Raw genomic sequence first — 21,807 nt, forward strand, 5'->3', positions numbered from 1 at the left:
AGCAACTCCCCTGAAGGTGGGGAGCCAGGGTTCGAACCGGGATCCTTATGCCGGTCCTTGTGCTTTGTGCCACCTGCGCTTAACCCGCTGCACTACAGCCCGACTCCCAAGACCAGAGCACTTCTTAGCTGTGACATGTGGTAATGCTGGTGACTGAACCTGGACTCAAATATATATGACATTATCATCACTTTATAAATTTAGTAATATATCTATACATCTTCATGTTTCATACTTATGTCAGTATGTCCATTCTTTATTTAAAAACAACTTTATGCTAAAAACATTTACATGAAACTTGAGTTGCTCACATTTGCAAAGCAGAGATGAAAACTATTTCAGAAAAAAAAGAAAGGAAAACACTTTGCTCAGCTCATATTATCACCCACCACGGTAATATGCTCAAAGTGGAAAGAGTCCCAGTCTTTGGATATTGTTGGGTTTTAAACCCTTGTTTTCTAGAACCAGATTTTTCTAACTGATCTATTTCAAATTCTTTGCAAGAATGAGAGATTTCTTTCATTCTTTTTTTTTAAATGGTGCAGCCCCCCTTTTTTTTAGACTTTATTTATAGATAGAGACATCCAAAAACAGAGAGAAGTGGGTGTCTATATGTGGTGACATGTAGTTGGGTGTCTCCGGTACAGACTGAAGAGGGACAGGTACTTGAAAAGTTGCTCTAAAGATGTTGCTAAGATGCTCTGACAGCTCCTAACATACTGCTTCTAGGGTTCGTGGACCCTGACTGGATTTCAAAATCTTATTTCTCAATATCTTGAAGAAACTCTTTTAAAATCAAACTAGTATAGCCACAGGCCCTTTGGAATATAATTAAAATATGCCTACTAACTATCTACAAAATGGAGACACTCCCCTCACCAACTCTTCATCTGCACTAGTCCAGCCTTTAGGTTCATGATTAGTCAACAATTTGGCTCTATATGTTAACTCTCTTTTTAGCCACCAGGTTCCAGATGCTAGCATGATGCCAACCAGACTTCCCGTATAGACAACCTCACCAATGTATACAGGAGCTCTGAATTCCCAGAGCACCACTCCACTCAGGAAAGAGAGAGACAGGCTGGGAGTATGGATCAACCTGTCAACACCCATGATCAGCAGGGAAGCAATTAAAGAAGCCAGACCTTCCACCTTCTCCATCCCACAATGACCCTGGGTCCATACTCCCAGAGGGTTAAAGAATAGAAAATCTATCAAAGGAGGGGGTGGGATACGGACTTTAGGTGGTGGGATTTCTGTGGAGTTGTACTACTCTTATCCTATGGTTTTGTCAGTGCTTCCTTTTTATTAATAAAATAAAATGTAAAAAAAAATCAAGATGCAATATAGTAGTAAAACTATATCTTAAAAAATGGGGATAAGGGGGCAGGCAGTGGTGCACCAGGAAAAGCACACACATTACAGGGGGAAAGCTTCACAAGTGGTGAAGCAGGGCTGGAGGTGTCCTTCTGTCTCTCTCCCTCTCTATCTCCCCTTCCCTTTCAATTTTGTTTTGTTTGTATCAAATAGTAAGTAAAAATATATTTAAATGGGGAGGAAAAGAACTAGATTTAATTAACATTGAAAATATTTTAGTAGAACAGACTTTAGTCCTAAAATAATTTAAAAGTCAACTTGTGTCCCATTTTCTGATCTACTGCGTCCCCCCCCTTCTGTCTTCAGTATATCTTCTGTCAGGTATTTACATACTCTTGTTCCTGAACATTAGTAGCTTTTCTTCTCAATCCACAGCAAACCAGATTGTATGCTGGCCCACACTGGCTACCCACTTTCCTCCCATGAGTCAACCCAGTCCAGAAAATTCTCCCTGCCCACGTGCAAGTCTTCAGCTTCAGAAAGTATGTGTGGGTTGAGGGTGGGGGTGAAGGGGGAGCATTGTTCTATGAGGGAAGGCTCTCACGATGTTCCTGCTTCTCACTCCTGGGGTCTCTTCCCTGTGAGCACCCTCCTCAGGGCACCCTGAACATCGGGGTTCCGGAGGCTGTAGATGACTGGGTTCAGCATGGGGCTGAGGATGGTATTGAGGATTCCAATTCCTTTGTCCTTGTCTGAGGCTGAGACTGAGCCCAGGCGCATATAACTGAAGAAGCCAGTTCCATAAAAGATACAGACCACAGTGAGGTGGGAGCCACAGGTGGAGAAGGCCTTCTTCCTGCCCTCAGCTGAGCGGATCCTTAGCACTGCAGCTGCCACATGCGCATAGGACACTGAGATAAGGATCATAGGGATCACCCCCATGAAGGTGGCCCCCACAAACAATAGCTGCCCATTGAGGTAAATGCTGGAGCAGGAAAGCTGGAAAAGGGGTGGGAGATCACAGTAAAAGTGGTTGACCACATTGGGGCCACAGAAGCTGAGCATGGACACTGCCACTGTGTGAGTCAGAGCATTGACGAAGGAGATGGTGCAACAAATGCCCACCAACACACCCTGGACTTCACGACTCATGCGGGTGCTGTAGGTGAGGGGCTGACAGATGGCCAGGTATCGATCGTAGGCCATGGCCGTCAAGAGGTGACAGTCCACACCAGCCAGCAGGTGGAAAAAGAAGAGCTGTGAAATGCAAGCAGCATATGGAACCCTGCACTGGTGTGCCAGGAGGCAAGCCAACATTGGAGGGACAGTGACAGTGATGCATCCTATGTCCAACAGAGACAGGTTCCCCAGGAAGTAATACATAGGAGTGTGGAGCTTGGGTTCCACAAAGATGGCTGCCAGGATGCTCAAGTTGCCTCCAACTGTGACTACATATGCAAAGAGGAAGACAACAAAAAGAATGTAGTGCAGTCTTGTGTTCTCTGTTAAGCCAAGAAGAATGAACTCAGTGACGGCTGTCTTGTTCCCCCAGGTACCTGGATCCATAGGCAACTGCTGAAGGCTGTGGTGTGAGAAGACTCACATCTGCCAAGATAGAGAATGTGGCATTTAATAGGAACTTCGTTTCTGGCTGCTGGATGCCAGAGTTGTAAAGCCTGGAACCACTGATAGGCATGGATATTAGAGCTTGAACAGGTAGGAGGCCTGTACTGTGCCAGATAGTGTCCCTTTAATTACTGGTTTAGATAGAGATCCAAGGGGTTCCAAGGAGGGTGTTGGGGCAGAAGAAACTACTCTGATGACCCAGGACATGATATGTATTACTGATATGCTATAGAAGTGTTTCAGTCTTCTTTAAATTTAATTTTGCTTGTTACATATTAGATAGAGACAGAGAGAAGTGGAGAGGGAAGGCGTACATATAGAGGGAGAGAGAGATAGACAGAGAGAGAGAGAGACCTGCAGCACTATTTCACCACTAGTGAAACTTTTCCCCTGCAAGTGGGGGCCAGGGCTTGAACCTGGGTCCCTGCACATTATAGCATGTATGCTCAGCCAGGTGTGCCACCACCTAGCCCTGTGTTTCAGTATTATCAACAACTATTCAGGTTATATTACGGTATAGTGATTAAAGAGTTGTCCCTGACTAGCTCAGAATGTATGAGGTTGTAGAAAACACAGTAGAGAAGAGTAGCAGCATGGTGACCAGCAAGAGGACAGGATCTCATGACATTAAAAAGAGAATGAGAGAGAATGAGCAAAAAAAAAAAAAACCAACATATATAAGTACACAGAAACTAAACATGGAATATACAAGAGCAATTTTAAAAAACTACTAACAATTTAGATGTAAGCTGAGTACAGTGCTAAGACTTTCATATGTACTTCCTCAATTAAAGTTGTCACAGAGTTCTGTGGGGAAACCAATATTACTTCTATGAATGTTCTTTGAGGTTTGGAAAAGTTAGATAAATAGCTCAGGCTTTTAAAGCTCTTCTTGACAGAGATGGGTCTCAAACCTAGGGCTGTCTGACTTGCAAGTCTGCACCTTAACTCTGTACTATCTCTTAAAGAGACATATGTTGTTATTGAGACTCTAGAAGTGTCATTGTGTATGATAAAGAGAAACATGGAATTCTTATGATGTTTGGTTTTGGTATCAATTGATATTGAAGAGGTCAAGATTCCATCTTTTTCTTTCATTCAGCACTTAATTTGCTGAAAGTGGTAGGTCTATTGTAGGATGTTCCAAGGAGCCCATGACTTTACAAGGTTTTGCCTAAGCCTGCCATCTAATATGCAGGTGACATAAGTTATTGTCTGTGAGGATGGTGTCATAGTTTGGAAAAAAAAACAGAAAGCTGGATCAGGGAAGAGAGTAGCTCCCTACTATGGGGAAAGTATATAAATATTGTTAACTGCAAACCCCCACCAGTTTCATCTGAGGCCCATATTTAGCACAGGAGCCTGTGTAACCACTGCAACCCTGTAGGTCTGAGTTCACATTCCATGGTCATGGCAATGACAGTCTCCTTCACAGCTGAATTGTTAGCTGATGGACATAAATAGAGACCAATAATTGTTCCAAAGAACAGTGACACCACAGTGAGGTGAGAGCCACAGTTGGAGAAGGCCTTACAGATGCCCCGAGAAGAAGGGACTCTGAGATTGGAGGACACAATTTGTACATAGGACATGATGATGAGGAGTAATGGGACAACAACAACAAGCCCTCCAATAAATAGGATCACAAATTCATTGACTTGAGTGTCAGAGGAGGCCAGCTTCAGGAGAGCAGACAGATCACAGAAAAAGTGGGAAATGACATTGTCCTCACAAAACCACAATCTGGCCATGAGCAGGGTGTGCAGCATGGCATGGAATGTGGTCAGCACCCAGGACAGCACCAACAGGGAGAGGCAGAGCTTTGGGCTCATGATGGTGGTGTAGTGCAGAGGGAAGCAGATGGCCACATAGCGGTCATAGGCCATGGCCACAAGGAGAAAGCTCTCCAGGTCACCAAAAACAGAAAGAAGTATATCTGGGTCAGGCATTCAGCATAGGGGTGGATGGGACCTGGCACTGCATGTCGTGCAGCAATTTGGGCATCGTGACAGAGGAAAAGCAGAGGTCTGAGAAAGACAGATTGCTGAGAAACATATACATGGGCTTGTAGTGGTGGGGGTCTAGGCGAATGAGCATAAAGATGAGCATGTTTCCCAGGACTGTGGTAAGATACATGGCCAGGAACAGGACAGAGAACAGAGGCTGCTGCTCTGGTTGGATGGGCAGTCCTAGAAGGATGAATTCTGAGAGGATATTTGATTCCTTCTTGACATGTTGAGTCCAGTGTTTTTAGGACGATGTTAAAGTGTTCACTGAAACTTGATTTTCAAAAAGAATATATTTCTATGATACATGATCTATTAAGAATTCCGAAAGAATACATTATATTACTATCATCATAATGATTACTGCAATTCTCTATAATCAGGATCTCAGCAATGAAAAAAATTATGTGTTTTCTTTGTTCTTTAGCACATAATCATCAAGACACTCCAAAAATCCCTTGCTTTAGATAAGATCCCATCATAATTCATAATTTATGCAGTCATTCCTTTAGTCCCTATTGCACTGGCTTTCCATATCAATAAAGGGACTCGGGTGCTCCATCCATAAGTCTGAGACTATCTTTTTGGTAGCTCCTTTCTCTTGCCAACATTATACAGTTTGTAAATATGCATATTAAATATGTATTTTTCTTTTTTCTTTTAAGCAGAGCACTGCTCAGCACTGGTTTATGGCAGTGCAGGGAACTGAACCTGGGACTGTGGAGCCTCAGACATGAGAGACTCTTTGCATAGCCATTTTGCTATCTACCCCTTTGAAAATATTCTGCAACTTTTTAAAAAATCTTTACTGGAAGGTTCATGGATAATTACAGTAGCATTATTGACATCAGTTTCCCATCTCTCCATGGTAAGTGTCTGCAAAGCACTGTCACTCACAACTTAGATCCTTTTGCACCAGAACCTCAAAGCCAACCTCCAACACCCTGGCACCTCTTTCCTCCTCTTCAGGGGATTCTAAACTACAAAGATCATAAAAGCCTACTTTAAGAGTTCACTATGTTGAAATTACACAATCTTATGAGAGTGTATTTCAGAGTAGGCGTATTCATGAATGTATTGCTGATTAAAAGGTTGTACTGGTGAATGTTAATCAAAATAGTCCTAGTGCATGGAGAAGTCTTGCTAGTAGAAAGGGGAGAGTAGGGCTATCCTGACTAAAAAGCTTCTGCAGAACATTATACAGCTTAGGAAATCCATACCTTCAGGTTGGGAGGATACTAAGGAAAGAGCTCGATCACCCTCTACCCAACTTACCCAGTGTGTCTAAGGGTGATTCCAGAGCCCTGACCCCCAAGTCCCGAACCCCTTTTTTCACTAAAGCAGGCATTTAGTCATCACCTTTATCTATGACATGCTTCCTCACCTCTCCCATTCTACATAGCCCTGGACCTAAGGGACCCTGGATCCCAGAGGAGTCCAGATCCTAGAGGAACTCATTAAAAGTAACGTAATTACTTAGGACTTATCTTGGACAAATTGTCTCAGAGGCCTAGAACTGTGAGTTAATGCAGTCACTGATCACATCTGAATATACTTTGGAGGAAGATGGGGTGGAGAGCTTATGTATGGACATTAATCATTGTTTAAAATGAATTGACACTAGTCTTTATGTGGATGGATCCTACATTTTGAGGGATGATAGAACATTGGAGAAACCATACATACAAGTAGGGACAAGAATGAGTATCCTAGACTATTTTAAGACTATGGAAGACTGTTCTGCTCCTTGGTCAATGAGAAACTATCAATGGTATTTGTGCCATGTTCCAAGAAAATACATTTGCATAATATTCCAGTGTGGCAGAATCTCTCACTACAATCCAATAGCCTACACTATATCCCAGGGTATAGATAAAACTGCATTTTAAAATGACCTGTTATCTATGCCATAAGCAAATGCAGGTATATAGAATGGATGGCAATATAAGAGAAACTCTCCCAAGTCATTAAATCCTTCTTAAACCAAGATAGAAAAAAATAGGGGCTGGGTGGTGGCACATTTGGTTGAGCACACACCTTACTATGCTCAAGGTCCCATGTTTGAGTCCTCACTTCCCACCTGCAGGGAGGATGTTTCACAAATGGTGAGAAAGGCCTGCAGGTGTCTATCTTTCTCCCCCTCTAACTCCCTCTGTCCTCTCAATTTCTCTCTATCTTATCAAATAAAAAAGAGAGAAAGAAAGAAAGAAAGAAAGAAAAGAAAGAAAGAGAAAGAAAGCAAGAGAGAAAGAAAGAAAGAAAGAGAGAAAGAAAGAAAGAATGAAAGAAAGAAAGAAAGAAAGAAGGGAAAAGGAAGGGGATAAATGACCACTAGGACTTGTGGATTCATAGTGCTGGCAACCCAGCCCCTGTGATAACCCTGGTGGCAAAAAGTAAAGTAAAATTAAATTAAATTAAATATAACTTATATGCATATCACTGAGGTAAGTATAGTTCCTTAACTGTCTGGGAAAACCCTTAAAAGCATTCTGCTACTGCTGTTATATCTACCTCTCCCCAAAATATCATACTGTCTCCTAGTTTCCAACCTTTCTATTCTGCAGTTAATCACAACATATTGGTGGAGAGCACAGTGGAGTATGACTATTCATTGAGGTTTACCCATGTATTGAACATAGACATCCGAAGGTCTTTTGCTATTCCTTTCCCCTTCCAATACAGTTTGTGTGTATTGTATTCTCTGGTGCAACATTAGGACTGACTACACACTTCCAGGTAATTCTGTTTTTACGTTCTCATGCCTTGTTGTCCTGGTATACATTTACAGTATGTCCTATTTTCTCTTTCATTTTTATGTCTTAGTTTTACAATGTATATCCAACCAAGCAGAATACTAAGAACAAATGTCTTCATCTTCTTTTGAGTCTTTTTTTTTTTAATTTTTAAATTTTTATTTATAAAATGGAAACACTGACAAGACCATAGGAAAAGAGAGGTACAATTACACACAGTTCCCACCACCAGAACTCCGTATGCTATCCCTTCCCTTGATAGCTCTCCTATTCCTTAACTCTCTGGGAATATGGACTCAGAGGCACTATGGGGAGCAGAAGGTGGAAGGTCTGACTTCTTTAATTGCTTCCCCGCTGAACATGGGCGTTGTCAAGTTGATCCATACTCCCAGCCTGTCTCTGTCTTTCCCTAATGGGGCACAGCTCTAGGGAAGCAGGGTTACAGAACACAGTGGTGGGGATGCCTGCCCTGGGAGTCCAGTTGGCATCATGGTAGCATCTCGAACCTGGGGGCTGACAAAGAGTTAACATAAAAAGCAGAGAAAATTGTTGACTAATCATGAACCTAAAGGCTGGAATACTACGGATGAAGATTTAGGGTCTCCATTTTGGAAAAAGCTAGTAGGTCTATTGTAGGATATTCAAGGGGCCCATGACTATACAAGGTTTTACCTGCGCCTGCCATCTAATATGCAGGAGACCTAAGTGATTGTCTGAGGGGATGGTGTCATAGTATGAAAAAAAAAAAGAAACCAGAAAGCTGGATCAGAGAAGAGAGTAGCTACCAAATAAGGGGAAAGTATATAAATATTGTTAACTGTAAACCCCCACCAGTTTGATCTGAGGCCCGTATTCAGCACAGGAGCCTATGTAACCTCTGCATCCCTGTATATTTGAGTTCACATAACAAGGTCATGACTAGGAACATTCCAGGTTGCGTCAATTTCAGGACCAACCATCCTCAGGTGATAGGTAGAGCATGCTATCCAACCTCCCTTCGGAGAATGGAACGTTCCTTACCATTGTTGATGCACATTGAGGGCCAGGTCTGATAAGGGCCCACAGAGGGGCCCATTATGTTGTTCTTGATGGAGATGACCAGTGACAGAGGTGAAAGGGGTTTGTTAGAGATCTAGGTCCATCATCCCGGGACTCCCTGACTAGGGCCCCAGGTGATGGGATGGCCTGTTTGTGACTAAAGAGTCATCATTAAAGTATGACAGTCTCTTGCTCTTATTCAGCTTTTGTAGTCCTTACTTTGTCTGACAAGGTTAAATTTGGATGATTGAGGGATGTGGGATAGGAAGTAGGTGAGGAGAATATCTAGTCTAAGTAGAAACTATTTCATTAGGTAATTTATGGTGTCTTTTTAGGTCTTTCTGCTTGCTTACTACATTTATTGACTCACTGTAAACTACTGTGCACTTATGCCTTAAGGTATATGTCTTCCTCCAACTTCTGTACACACATATATATACATATGCCTTATCTCATGGGCCCTAGTCTATATCTAGATTTTGAGGTTTGTTAATAAGTGCACTACCTGAAATGAATTTAAGGAGTCTTATGAGCAAGGAAAGGTCTTAACAGAGTAATGAAGCTGGTGGGTTGACATTCCATGCCCAGTGTCTCTGGATGCAGTCCGAAGTGAAACATACTGAGGTGGTACTGGTTGCATTGATTGGGCTGGGATCAGCAGGTGCAGTACTAGTTGGTATGAACTGAGAGAAACATGTAGGAAAGTGAGCCCCACCCTAGAGGTTTCAGGACTGGAAGAAATATGGGCTTTATAGAGAAAGGGAAAGGTTCCTGCTTTCTTAGGGTTTAAGAAAGTAATAGCTAGTTACAGCTATATCCAAATAATTTGGCAACTGGGTTAACTTTGAAAATCCCACTGTTAGGATTTGCTGTAGCATACAACACCTCACCAAAATGTATGCCCTTTTATTCTATTTACTTATAGCTATATCTTATAAAGGACACCACCATTTGCTTCTGTTCTCCTTGGTCTAAGCTTTTAGGAGAGTGAATATTTCAAAGAACAAGTCATTATTAGAAATGTATTAACAATCTGAACCCACTGTTAAAATTCAATTTGATTACTAATTTGAAGTCTTAAGTGCTTAGGTTGAAGGAATATATACTCAGAGCTATAGTCTATGCAACAAAAAGTTTTAGGGGGTCAGGCAGTAGCACAGCAGGTTAAGCACACATGGCACAAAGTGCAAGGACTAGCATAAGGATCTTGGTTTGAGCCCTAGCTCCCCACCTGCAGAGGGTCGCTTTACAAGTGGTGAATCAGGTCTGCAGGTGTCTTTCTCTCCCCCATCTTCCCCTCCTCTCTTGATTTCTCTCTGTCTTATCCTCCAACAACAGCAATAAGAACAACAATAATAATAAACGATAAACAAAAATGAAAAAATAGCCTCCAGGTGCAATGGATTTGTAGTGCAGGCATTGAGCCCCAGGGATAACCCAGTAGACAAAAAAAAATTAGATATTTGATCCATTTTTCCCTCTTATAAATTGAATAGTAATTTGTGAGACTATAAATTAATAGGAGTGTGTATTAACACCATTCCCAGCCGCAAAGGTCTGTGTCCAATCCCCCCGTCCAGTGAAGCTTAACATCTATCCTCACCCTCCACCTAGAGATTTTTACTTTGGTGCCCTACTCATCATCATCTTTAAAGAAGTGGATCCCGGATGCTGGGGAAACAACATAATGGTTACGCAAAAGGTTTTTATGCCTGAGACTGTGAGGTCGCAGGTTCAATCTCCAACACCAAAATATTCAGCTTATTCCTCCAAAGATGGAGCTTAGTATGACTCTGGTCCGACAGTCTTTGTCATTGTCTCTGCCTCTCTCTGTGAGTATCTCTCATCTTAAAAAAAAGAAGATATGGATCCCAATCATGGAATCGATGACTTGTAAAATTAAAATCAAGAAAACAGATGAAAATCCCACCAGGCCCCACCTGCAGGGGAATCGATCACAGATGGTTAAGCAGGTCTACAGGTGTTTTTCTCTCCCCGTCTCTGTCTTCCCCTCCTCTCTCCATTTCTTTCTGTCCTATCCAACAACAACAACAACATCAACAATAGTAACTACAACAATAAAACAATAAGGGCAACAAAAGGAAATAAATAAGTAAATAAATGTTTTTTTTAATATTTATTTATTTAGTTTCCCTTTGTTTTTGCCCTTGTTGTTTTATTGTTGTAGTCATTATTGTTGTTGTTATTGATGCCTTCATTGTTGGATAGGACAGAGAGAAATGGAGAGAGGAGGGGGAGACAAGGAGAGAGAAAGACAGACACCTGCAGACCTGCTTCACCGCTTGTGAAGCGACTCCCCTGCAGGTGGGGAGCCGGGGGCTTGAACCAAGACCCTTATGCCGGTCCTTGTGCTTAGCGCCACCTACGCTTGACCGCTGCGCTACCGCCCGACTCCCAATTAGTGTTTTTAAAAAAAAAAAATCCCAGCAGGCAGAGGCACACCTGGTTGAACATACATGTTCAAGCCCCCAGTCCTCACTTGCAGGAGGGAAGCTTGCTAAGCAGTGAAACAGTACTGCAGGTATCTCTATGTCTCTCTCCCTATCCATCTCCCCCTTACTTCTTGATTTCTCTCTGTCTTTACCCAGTAATTGAATGAAAAATTCATCAAAATCCCACTGTAAACTAGCAATACAATTTTATATAAAAACACCATGTTCTCTTGGACTCATCAGAGTTTGGAGGTTCTAGCAGTGGAGTGAAGCTACTTGTATACCCTCGGGGAAGGCTGTCCTCTTTGAGCATGCTGCTTTGAGAGGGCCGCACATGGAGCAGTGAAAAAGGAAGGGGACACCCACCTAGCCAACCTGATAAGCCCAATTTACCTTGACAATCAACAGAGTGACAGATAATGCAGCCATATGGCCCTCACATCCTATGCCTCTTAAGAGTTGGTTTCTCGGGAGTTGGACTGTAGCACAGCGGGTTAAGCGCAGGTGGCGCAAAGCACAAGGACCGGCATAAGGATCCCGGTTCAAACCCCGGCTCCCCACCTGCAGGGGAGTCGCTTCACACGCGGTGAAGCAGGTCTGCAGGTGTCTATCTTTCTCTCCTCCTCTCTGTCTTCCTCTCCTGTCTCCATTTCTCTCTGTCCTATCCAACAGTGACTACAACAAGGGCAACAAAAGGGAGTAAATAAATTAAAAAATTTTTTAAAGTTCTTTAAAAAAAAAAAGAGTTGGTTTCTCTTTGCCGTCTGTCCATTGTACCTCTCTGGTCAGTGGATTTCCAAATAAACATTCCTTTGCCCCTTTCCACATTTTGCTTATTGGGAATTCTTCCACAGACTCATGCCACTGGCCATATCCTCACGCCTCACCTCATTCTATCTGGTTTCCTTGCTCTCAACTTGCCCTAGTCCTATAGACTTGAGTTAATGTTCTTGAATTAAGACTATCTATTGGGGTGTCAGAAATGTTCTGAAGTATTCTTGCTTTGGAAAAATGTAGAAAAGCTCTGGCATGACTTTTCCAACAACCCAACAGATACAACAACCCAATAGATTGAATCCAGAATGGTATCTATATAAAACTAGGATTAGGTAGGTCATGTGGACAACTACTCATCTTGAAGATGACCAAATCCTAAAAAGCCCAAAGTAAATTCTTTTTCTCATAATAGTTGCAAGCTACCAGTCTCTCAGCTTATCCCAGCTACAGCTTCAGTAAACAGCTGAACTGATTTCAGCTAGCTTCAGTGGGTGCAGCCTCATAGCACTTCAATTCAGTTCTGCTTCATATGCTCCTTGCTCCAGTTCTGGGCCTTCATAACTCCATGAACTGGGTGTCATGACAACCGTTTTCAGTAATCCTGTATATGTTCAGGTTTGTTATCCATTTTAAGAGACCAGACTGTGAAATATGAATTGACAGCTATATATTGTTGTTTAAAAAAAAAACTATCTTCCTCTGCATCATTTTTAACCTTTGTCAGATACCTTTAAACATCATGTGTAAATACTTTTCCCAGGTGAAAGCATAAGTGCAGTCTTCCATGACCACAAATTATGCAGTTGAGTTCCCAAGATTTGGGGAAATCACAGATGTCAGTCAATACATCTGGAGTGCAGTGCAGAAGCCTTACCTTGCAAAAGCAACCTTCATGATCATGGTATCTCCCCTGCCAGGATAGTAAATCTTTTTGATAGCAAAGCAGCACTTGATAGCAATGTGATAAAAGACATGTCCACAAAACTGTTGTTTGGAATACAACCCAATTAAATGGCTTTTGAAGTTTCACACAGTGAGGTTTCTTTTAATCATGTTTTGTGTTTCCTTTTACTTAGTAGATACGACATTCTGATGTAAAGTGATCAGGACTCCACATCTTCCTCTTTCACAGATTATCGAGTTTTTACAAGTGTAGCCTTAGTCGCAAAAAGAACCTACTGCCCACACTCTAAAATTATTTAACTTCATATTTTTCAATGTTTTAATTGTTTCTAATCTGCATCAGTGATGTGATAATGGTTTACAGTATCAGAACATCACAGGAGTAGAGTTCCACACTGCACTCACCACCAAAGTCCTGTGCCACCCTCTAGCCTCCAATAATAACCCACACACTTTACAAAGATAGCTTTGGCTACTTTTTAAAATAAATCTATAAGTTTCAAATCCCTATATCCTATATATAATCAAAATGATCTAGTAGTTGTCTTTAAATTCATTACTAGCTTTACCTCCAGCCACCATTTAATCCTGAAAGACACTACAGCTTCTGTTTTTTTTTTTTTTAATTGTAGAGTAGTACTTCATTTTATACTACTTCTCTAGTCAGTCATCTGTTAACAGACATGTAGGCTGCTATGAACATAGGGGCACACACGATCTTTCAGATTAGTGTTTTCATTTCATTTGAGTCTATGCCTCGAAGAAGCATTTCTAGATCATAAGATACTGTTATCTTTGCTTATTAAAGGCCCCTCCATACTGTTTTCCATGGGGGGCTTTACCAATTTTCATTCTCAACAGTGCAACAGACTGCCTTTTACTTCAGTTTTTGCCAACACTTATCATTTCTTGTTTTGTGGATGTAAGCCATTCTCACAGGTGTGAGGTGGAATCTCAATGTGTTTTTAATTTGCATTTCTCTAGTGATGATTGAAGTGAAACATTTTCCATATTCCTGTAGGCCATCTGTATGTCTTCTTTAAAAGACTGTACACCTAGATCTTTTGTCCACTTTTGAATGTGTTCCTTGTTGTCGTTATTGTTTAGCTGAATGATTTCTTTATATATGTTTGAAATAAATCCCTTGCCACATATATGATATGCAACTAAATTCCAACTACTGAGTCCCCCTCCCCTCTTTTTTAATCCTTATGGAATTTTCTTTCAGATAGGTAGAAGCTTTCTTCAGTTTGATGTAGTCCCATTTACTAAGGTTTTTAAAAATATTGCATATATTTTATTATAATGAAAGATACAGAGAAGAAGACAGACAAATTGACAGTTCTTTAACTGCTCAGCTTTGGCTTCTGATAGTACTCAGAGCCTTGGGCATAAACTTTATGATGTCTCCCTATCCAAAGTCCCATTTATTTAATCTTTTTTATTTTTACTTGCCATGGAGCTGAATTTCCACATACATCTTTGATGGTAAAATCTCAAAATGTTTCACTAGTATTCTCTGTTTTTTTTCTTTTTTGAAGTTTCTCATCAAATAATCAGGTGTTTTTAATTCGATTTTAATTAATTTTGATGCATGGTGTTAATCAATAGCCTAGGTTTACTTTTCTCAGGTGACTATCCAGTTTTCCCAACACCATTATTAAAGAGACCTTCTTCCACACTGAATGGTTTTGACCCCTTTATTATATATTAAGTGTCTATAAATATGTAGATTTCTTTCTGGACTCTATTCTGTATAATAGGTTTAAATGTCCTTTTTTGTTCCAGTACCACACTGTTTTGATTACTGCTGCTTTGTAGTATAAACTGAAGCTAGGGAACATGGCACCTCCGTCTTTATTCCCTCAGAGTTTTTGATTATTTGTGATTTTTTTTGTGTGTGTGTGCGTGTGATTCCACACAAATTTCGGTACAAGTTTTTCAATTTCATTCAAGGATTTCATTGGAATTGTTATAGGGATTGCTTTGACACTTTCGATTTCTTTTGGTAGCATGTCCACTTTAATAATATTTATTCTTCCTACACATGAACAAGAGTTTTTTTTTTCTTTTCTTGTGTTACCCTCTCTTTCTTTTCACAATGTCCTGTAGTCCTCATTGTATAGATCTTTCATCTCCTTGGTTAGATTCACTCCGAGGTGATTCATCTTTTTGCCATTGTTTAATTGTAAATGGGTATGCTTCTTAAATTACCTTTTCCTCTGGCTCATTAATTTTATAAAGATATGCCACAACTTACATTTAATTATTTTATTTATTTTAATTATTTACTATTGGATACAGACAGAAAGAAATTGAGAAAGGAGGGAAAGAAAGAAGAGGAAAGAGATGGAGAGACACCTGCAGCACTCTTTCACCACTTGTGAAGCTTTTCCCCTACAGGTGGGGACCAGGAGCTTGAAGCTGGGTCCTTGTGTACTGTAATGTGTGTGCTTAACCTCGTATGCCAATGTCTGGTCCCCCCGTCTATCAATTTGGTATCATGATACTTGACTGTATTGGTGGTTTCAAGTAGTTCTTTGGTGGATTCTCTAGTTATGTTATTAATGCATCATTAAATAGTGGTATTTTCATTTCTTTCCAAAAAGGATTCATTTTATCTCTTTCTTACATGACTCTACTGGCCAGGACTTCCTGAACCATGTTGATTTTCTTAAATATTTTTTTATCTATTTATTTTACCTTTTGTTGCCTTTGTTTTTTATTGTTGTTGTAATTATTGTTGTTGTTATTGATGTCTTTGTTGTTGGATAGGACAGAGAGAAATGGAGAGAGGAGGGGAAGACAGAAAAGGGGAGAGAAAGATAGACACCTGCAGATATACTTCACAGCCTGTGAAGTGACTCCCCTGTAGGTGGGGATCCAGGGCTCCAACCTGGATCCTTATTCTGGTCTTTGTGCTTGGTGCCATGTGCGCTTGGCGCCATGTGCACTTAACCCGAGGTGCTACCATCTGACTTCCAGAATGGAAATCTTTACCTAATTCTAGTTTAGGAGGAAAGCATTCAGTTTTCTTTCATTGGGTTTTGATGAAACCCAATGACAAACCCATAGTTTTGTCATGATGAGGATGGCTAAAGGATAAATCCAACAAAAAGAGGTAACTGTATCTAGGTCCTGATGCATGATGGTGGAGGAGAATCTATGAAGGGATTAGAGTGTTTTACATAAAAATGAGAAATTTTACACATGTACCAACAACTGTATTTACTGTAAAACAACTGTATTTATTAATGATTATAAACCATTAATCCAATTCTTCTTCTTCTAGCGTTTGCCCTTCTTCCGTAGCCAGTCAACAGCATCAGGTTGAGCCTGATGTAAAGTTTCGAGACCTCCTTTGAATCCAATAAAAACATTAAAAAAGAAGTAACTAATTTTTCCTTGATCCCTACAGCTAACATGTAGGTGGACCAAAGGTATTGTCTGGGGAGAGTGTGTCAGAATTGGAAATAAACTAGAAAGTTGGATCAGGGAAGAGAGTAGATCCCAATATGGAAAATGTATATAAATACCGTTAACTATAAACCCCATCAATTTGATCTGGGGCCCATATTCAGTGTAGAAGCCTGTGTAATCTCTGTATCCCTGTAGGTCTGAGCTCACATTCTGATGTCATAGCTAGGAACATTCTAGGCTGCACTAAAAAAACCTCTTCTGACAGATTATTTGTGTCTCCACCTCTCTGATGAGTTTTTTACAGTTTTCATATGCAATTCTCCCACTTTGGTTATGTTTATGCCTGGGTGTTTAATTATTTTTGATATGATATCAAATTTAAGGCTTCTGCACAACAAAGTGAAAAATAAGCAGAGTAAAATGGCATCCTATAGAATATGGACAATATTTGGCTTCCCTGGATTGAAGACCCCACCAATGTGTCCTGGAGCTCAGCTTCCCCAGAGACACACCCTACTAGGGAAAGAGAGAGGCAGACTGGGGGTATGGACCGACCAGTCAACGCCCATGTTCAGCGGGGAAGCAATTACAGAAGCCAGACCTTCTACCTTCTGCAACCCTCAACGACCCTGGGTCCATGCTCCCAGAGGGCTAGAGAATGGGAAAGCTATCATGGGAGGGGGTGGGTTATGGGGATTGGGTGGTGGGAATTGTGTGGAGTTGTACCCCTCCTACCTTATGCTTTTGTTCACTAATCCTTTCTTAAATAAAAAATTTAAAAATAAATAAAAAAAAAAGAAAATAAACTCATTGGCAAAATCAAAAAAAAAAAAAAAGAATATGGACAATATTCGTTTTCCATATATCCAAAACATATACAGCTCTACTTAAAATAAATTTTAAAAACAATGACATTATGAAAAACAGGCAAAGGTCTTGAGTAGATTAAAAATACATTTAAAAAGTGCTTCACTTAATAAATCATAAAGAAAAGCAAACCAAACCACAGCGAGATACTGTTTCTTTTTTAAAAATATTTATTTATTTATTGCCTTTTGTTACCCTTGTTGTTGTTGCTATTGATGTCATTGTTGTTGGATAGGACAGAGAGAAATCAAGAGAGGAAGAGAAGACAGAGTGGGAGACAGAAAGATAGACACCTGCAACCTGCTCACCACTTGTGAAGGGAGTCCCCTGTAGGTGGAGATCCAGGGGCTCCAACCAGGATCCTTTTGCAGGTCCTTGAGCTTTGCACCACCTGTGCTTAACCTGCTGTGCTACCGCCCGACTCCCTGAGATAGTGTTTTGTACTTGCTTAAGTGAATAAAACCATTAACTTCATCCCTCCAACAAAATAATAAAAGAAAATAAAAAGCTCACAAATATCAGTATCACTATTGTCAAATGATCATTTAAAAAACTAAAAGTACTTTGATCCATTTTGAGTTGATTTTTGTTTCTGGTGAGATTAAGTTATTCAATTTCATTCTTCTGCATGTTACAACCCAGTTTTCCCAGCACCATTTATTGAAGAGAGCCTCCTTTTTCCATTTAATCCTTTGGGCCCCCTTATCAAAGATTAGATGTCCATAGGTGTGGGGATTTATTTCTGGGCTTTCAATTCTGTTCCACTGGTCTGTGTGCCTATTTTTGTTCCAGTACCATGCTGTTTTAAGGATGATGGCTTTATAACATAGTTTATGCTGGGAAATTGTGCAGTCACATCTGCCATGTTGTCCTCTCGGAGTGCCTGTTCCACCACATTGTGCCCTCAGGGCATTGTCCATTTCCCCGCCGTAGTTGAAGTGCTTTGGTTACTCCTCCCCCCTCCCATTCTCTGGAGAGTTATTATCCTATCCTGGAGTGCTGTGGTTACTCCTCCCCCATCCCATTCTCGAGAAAGCTACTCCTATAAAAGCCCTTCTTCTGCACCTCGCTCTCTTGCCAGCGCTTCACTCCGGTGTTCAGACGCAGGAAAGGTTACTGCATGAGGTGGACATTTTCGCTACCTCCACGTGGCCCAACCTGCTTCTCTAGCACCCAACTCTGAGGTGAAAGCGCAAATAAAGATTTGTGTACCCTCTTCACTCTGGACCTCCTCTCTCTCTTCTTGCAGCGCACAACAACAAGTTTAAGGTCTGCGAGTGTGATGCCTCCATTTCTGTTTCTTTTCCTCAAGATGGTTTTGGCAATTCTAGGTGTTTTCAGGTTCCAGATAAATGATTGTAGTGTTTGTTCTATTCTCTTAAGGAAGCTTGGTGGAACTTTGATGGGTAGTGCATTAAATTTGTATATGGCTCTGGGGAGAATATTCATTTTGATGATATTTATCCTTCCAATCCATAAGCATGGGATATCTTTCCATTTCTTGGTATCGGTTTCTATTTCCTTGAGTGGTGACTCATAGTTTTCAGTATACAATTCTTTCACTTCTTTGGTCAACTTTATTCCTAGGTATTTGACTGATTTTGCTGAAACAGTAAATGGGAGTGATTTCTGGATGTCTTCTTTTTCAGATTTAGTGTTTGCATAAAGAAATGCCACTGATTTTTGTACATTGATTTTGTAGCCTGATACCTTGCTATATTGCCTAATAACTTCCAGTAGTTTTCTGCTGGATTCTTTAGGTTTTTCTATGTATACTATCATATCATCTGCAAATAGTGAGAGCTTGACTTCTTCCCTTCCAATCTGTATTCCTTTGATTTCTTTCTCTTGCCTGATTGCTATGGCAAGAACTTCCAATACTATGTTGAAGAGTAATGGTGACGGTGGACAGCCCTGTCTAGTCCCCAATCTGAGGGGGAATGCTAGATGTCATACCAGAAACAATCAAATAATTAGAGGAAAACATTGGTAAAACACTTTCCCACCTACACCTCAAGGACATCTTTGATGAATCAAACCCAACTGCAAGGAAGACTAAAGCAGAAATAAACCAATGGGACTACATCAAATTGAAAAGCTTCTGCACATCCAAAGAAACTATTAAACAAACAAAGAGACCCCTCACAGAATGGGAGAAGATCTTCACATGCCAGACATCAGACAAGAAACTAATCACCAAAATATATAAAGAACTCAGCAAACTTAGCACCAAAAAAGCAAATGACCCCATCCAAAAATGGGCAGAGGATATGAACAAAAAATTCACTACAGAGGAGATCCAAAAGGCTAGTAAATATATGAAAAACTGCTCTAGGTCACTGATTGTCAGAGAAATGCAAATTAAGACAACACTAAGATACCACCTCACTCCTGTAAGAATGGCATACATCAAAAAGGACAGGAAAAACAAATGCTGGAGAGGTTGTGGGGACAGAGGAACCCTTTTACATTGCTGGTGGGAATGTAAATTGGTCCAGCCTCTGTAGAGAGCAGTCTGGAAAACTCTCAGAAGGCTAGACATGGACCTTCCATATGCTCCAGTAATTCCTCTCCTGGGGTTATACCCCAAGGACTCCATAACACCCAACCAAAAAGAGGTGTGTACTCTTATGTTCATAGCAGCACAATTCATAATAGCTAAAACCTGGAAGCAACCCAGGTGCCCAACAACAGATGAGTGGCTGAGAAAGCTGTGGTATATATACACAATGGAATACTAGGCAGCTATCAAGAACAATGAACCCACCTTCTCTGACCCATCTTGGACAGAGCTAGAAGAAATTATGTTAAGTGAGCTAAGTCAGAAAGATAAAGATGAGTATGGGATGATCCCACTCATCAACAGAAGTTGAGGAAGAAGATCAGAAAGGGAAACTAAAGCAGGACCTGCCAAATTACAGCAGGAACCTCACATCTCCACTATAGAGCCTCTACTTCCCCCAGTCCTGGAACCCTTGGATAGGGCCCACTTTCCCGTATGCCTCTCCCAATCCATATCAAATAATATTGCATCTGCCGATCACAACCTAATCAACGCAACGATTGCCACCTCAACATGCTTCACATCAGACTCTGTCCAGAGACTTCACGTGTGGAATGATAACCCTTCAGCTTCATTACTCGGGTGAGACCTTTCCTTTCATAGTATACTCTAATTCCATCTCAGGTGGCTCACTTTCTAACAAAGTCCCAAAACCCAGATATACACCAGTTTCTGTGAGAGAGAGCATATGTTCACACGTATCTATAAACTACTGCAAAATATATACCTGAAAGCAGAAGTACACTAGAGTTTGCAGTGAGTACCCCCCTAACACTTCCTCTCCACTATTCCAAGCTTTGGGTCCATGATTGCTCAACAATTTGTTTGGCTTTGTATGTTAGCTCTCTTTTCAGTCACCAGGTTCCAGATGTCATCACGATGCCAGCCAGGCTTCCCTGGACTGAAGACCCCACCAATGTGTCCTGGAGCTCCACTTCCCCAGAGACCCACCCTACTGGGGAAAGAGAGAGGCAGACTGGGATTATGGACTGACTAGTCAATGCCCATGTTCAGTGGGGAAGCAATTACAGAAGCCAGACCTTCCACCTTCTACAACCCACAATGACCCTGGGTCCATGCTCCCACAGGGATAGAGAGTGGGAAAGCTATCAGGGGCCGGGGTGGGATATGGAGATTGGGTGGTGGGAATTGTGTGGAATTGTACCCCTCCTACCCTATGGTTTTGTTAATTAATCCTTTCTTAAATAAAAAAGAAAAAAACTAAAAGTACATAAACAATAAAAGGGAATTGTAATGTCATAAAAAATTTGAATATTCGGTGAACTGGAAAAGTTTCTGACAAAGTGCAATGTATCTAAAAACTCCTGATCAGTTTTATGCAACAAATAAATTAAAATCATTTTTTGAAAAACAAGTGCACATCCTAGATGACACAGGTTGTATATGACACAGGTTGTATCTGTAGTATAAAAAGCAACATTTGCCACTGTTTTGGGGAGTATAGAACAGCTCAGTCACTCTCAGGAAGTAGATCTAATACATATCAAAAGAAAAAATACAAGACCACAAAGAAATCCTTAGGGTGATGTATACTGGTTACCGCTTTGACTGTAGTGAGATGGTCACAGTAATCAAGATCTATGTATTAAGTATGTGCCTATATGCATATGAAAAATATCCTATATATGTCAATAAAGTCAAGAGAAAAATGGAGCATAAAACCAAAAGCAGTTTTGGAAGAAATTTAAGAACAAAGGGTAGGGGCAGACAATATAATGTTTATTTAAAGAGACTCTCATGTCTGTGACAATTACAGAAGCCAGACCTTCCACCTTCTACAACCCACAATGACCCTGGGTCCATGCTCCCACAGGGATAGAGAGTGGGAAAGCTATCAGGGGAGGGGGTGGGATATGGAGATTAGGTGGTGGGAAATGTGTGGAGTTGTATCCCTCCTATCCTATGGTTTCATTAATTAATCCTTTCTTAAATAAAAAAAAAAGTTCTTGCCATAACAATCAGGCAGGAGCAAGGAGTTAAAGGCATATAGATTGGAAGAGAAGAAGTCAAACTCTCCCAATTTGCTGATGACATGATAGTATACAAAGAAAAACCTAAGGAAT

At 40.8% G+C, this 21,807-nt stretch overlaps 1 protein-coding gene, 1 non-coding gene and 1 pseudogene across 2 annotated transcripts; all 3 read right to left on the reverse strand.

Moving 5' to 3' along the window:
• Positions 1–1,935: 1,935 nt before the first annotated feature.
• On the reverse strand, positions 1,936–2,895 carry LOC103113409 (olfactory receptor 3A10). Its single transcript, XM_007522944.3, has one exon. The coding sequence runs from the start codon at positions 2,881–2,883 to the stop codon at positions 1,936–1,938; it is 948 nt and encodes a 315-aa protein (XP_007523006.2). The 5' UTR covers positions 2,884–2,895.
• Positions 2,896–2,946: 51 nt separating this feature from the next.
• Positions 2,947–11,622, reverse strand: LOC103113415 (olfactory receptor 1E5-like; annotated as a pseudogene).
• Positions 11,623–12,727: 1,105 nt separating this feature from the next.
• On the reverse strand, positions 12,728–12,895 carry LOC132542152 (U1 spliceosomal RNA). The gene has a single exon (XR_009553278.1). It is a non-coding gene; the product is annotated as a U1 spliceosomal RNA (small nuclear RNA).
• Between the last annotated feature and the right edge of the window lie 8,912 nt (positions 12,896–21,807).

Source organism: Erinaceus europaeus, chromosome 12 (genome assembly GCF_950295315.1).
Source record: "Erinaceus europaeus chromosome 12, mEriEur2.1, whole genome shotgun sequence".
Lineage (NCBI taxonomy): Eukaryota > Metazoa > Chordata > Mammalia > Eulipotyphla > Erinaceidae > Erinaceus > Erinaceus europaeus.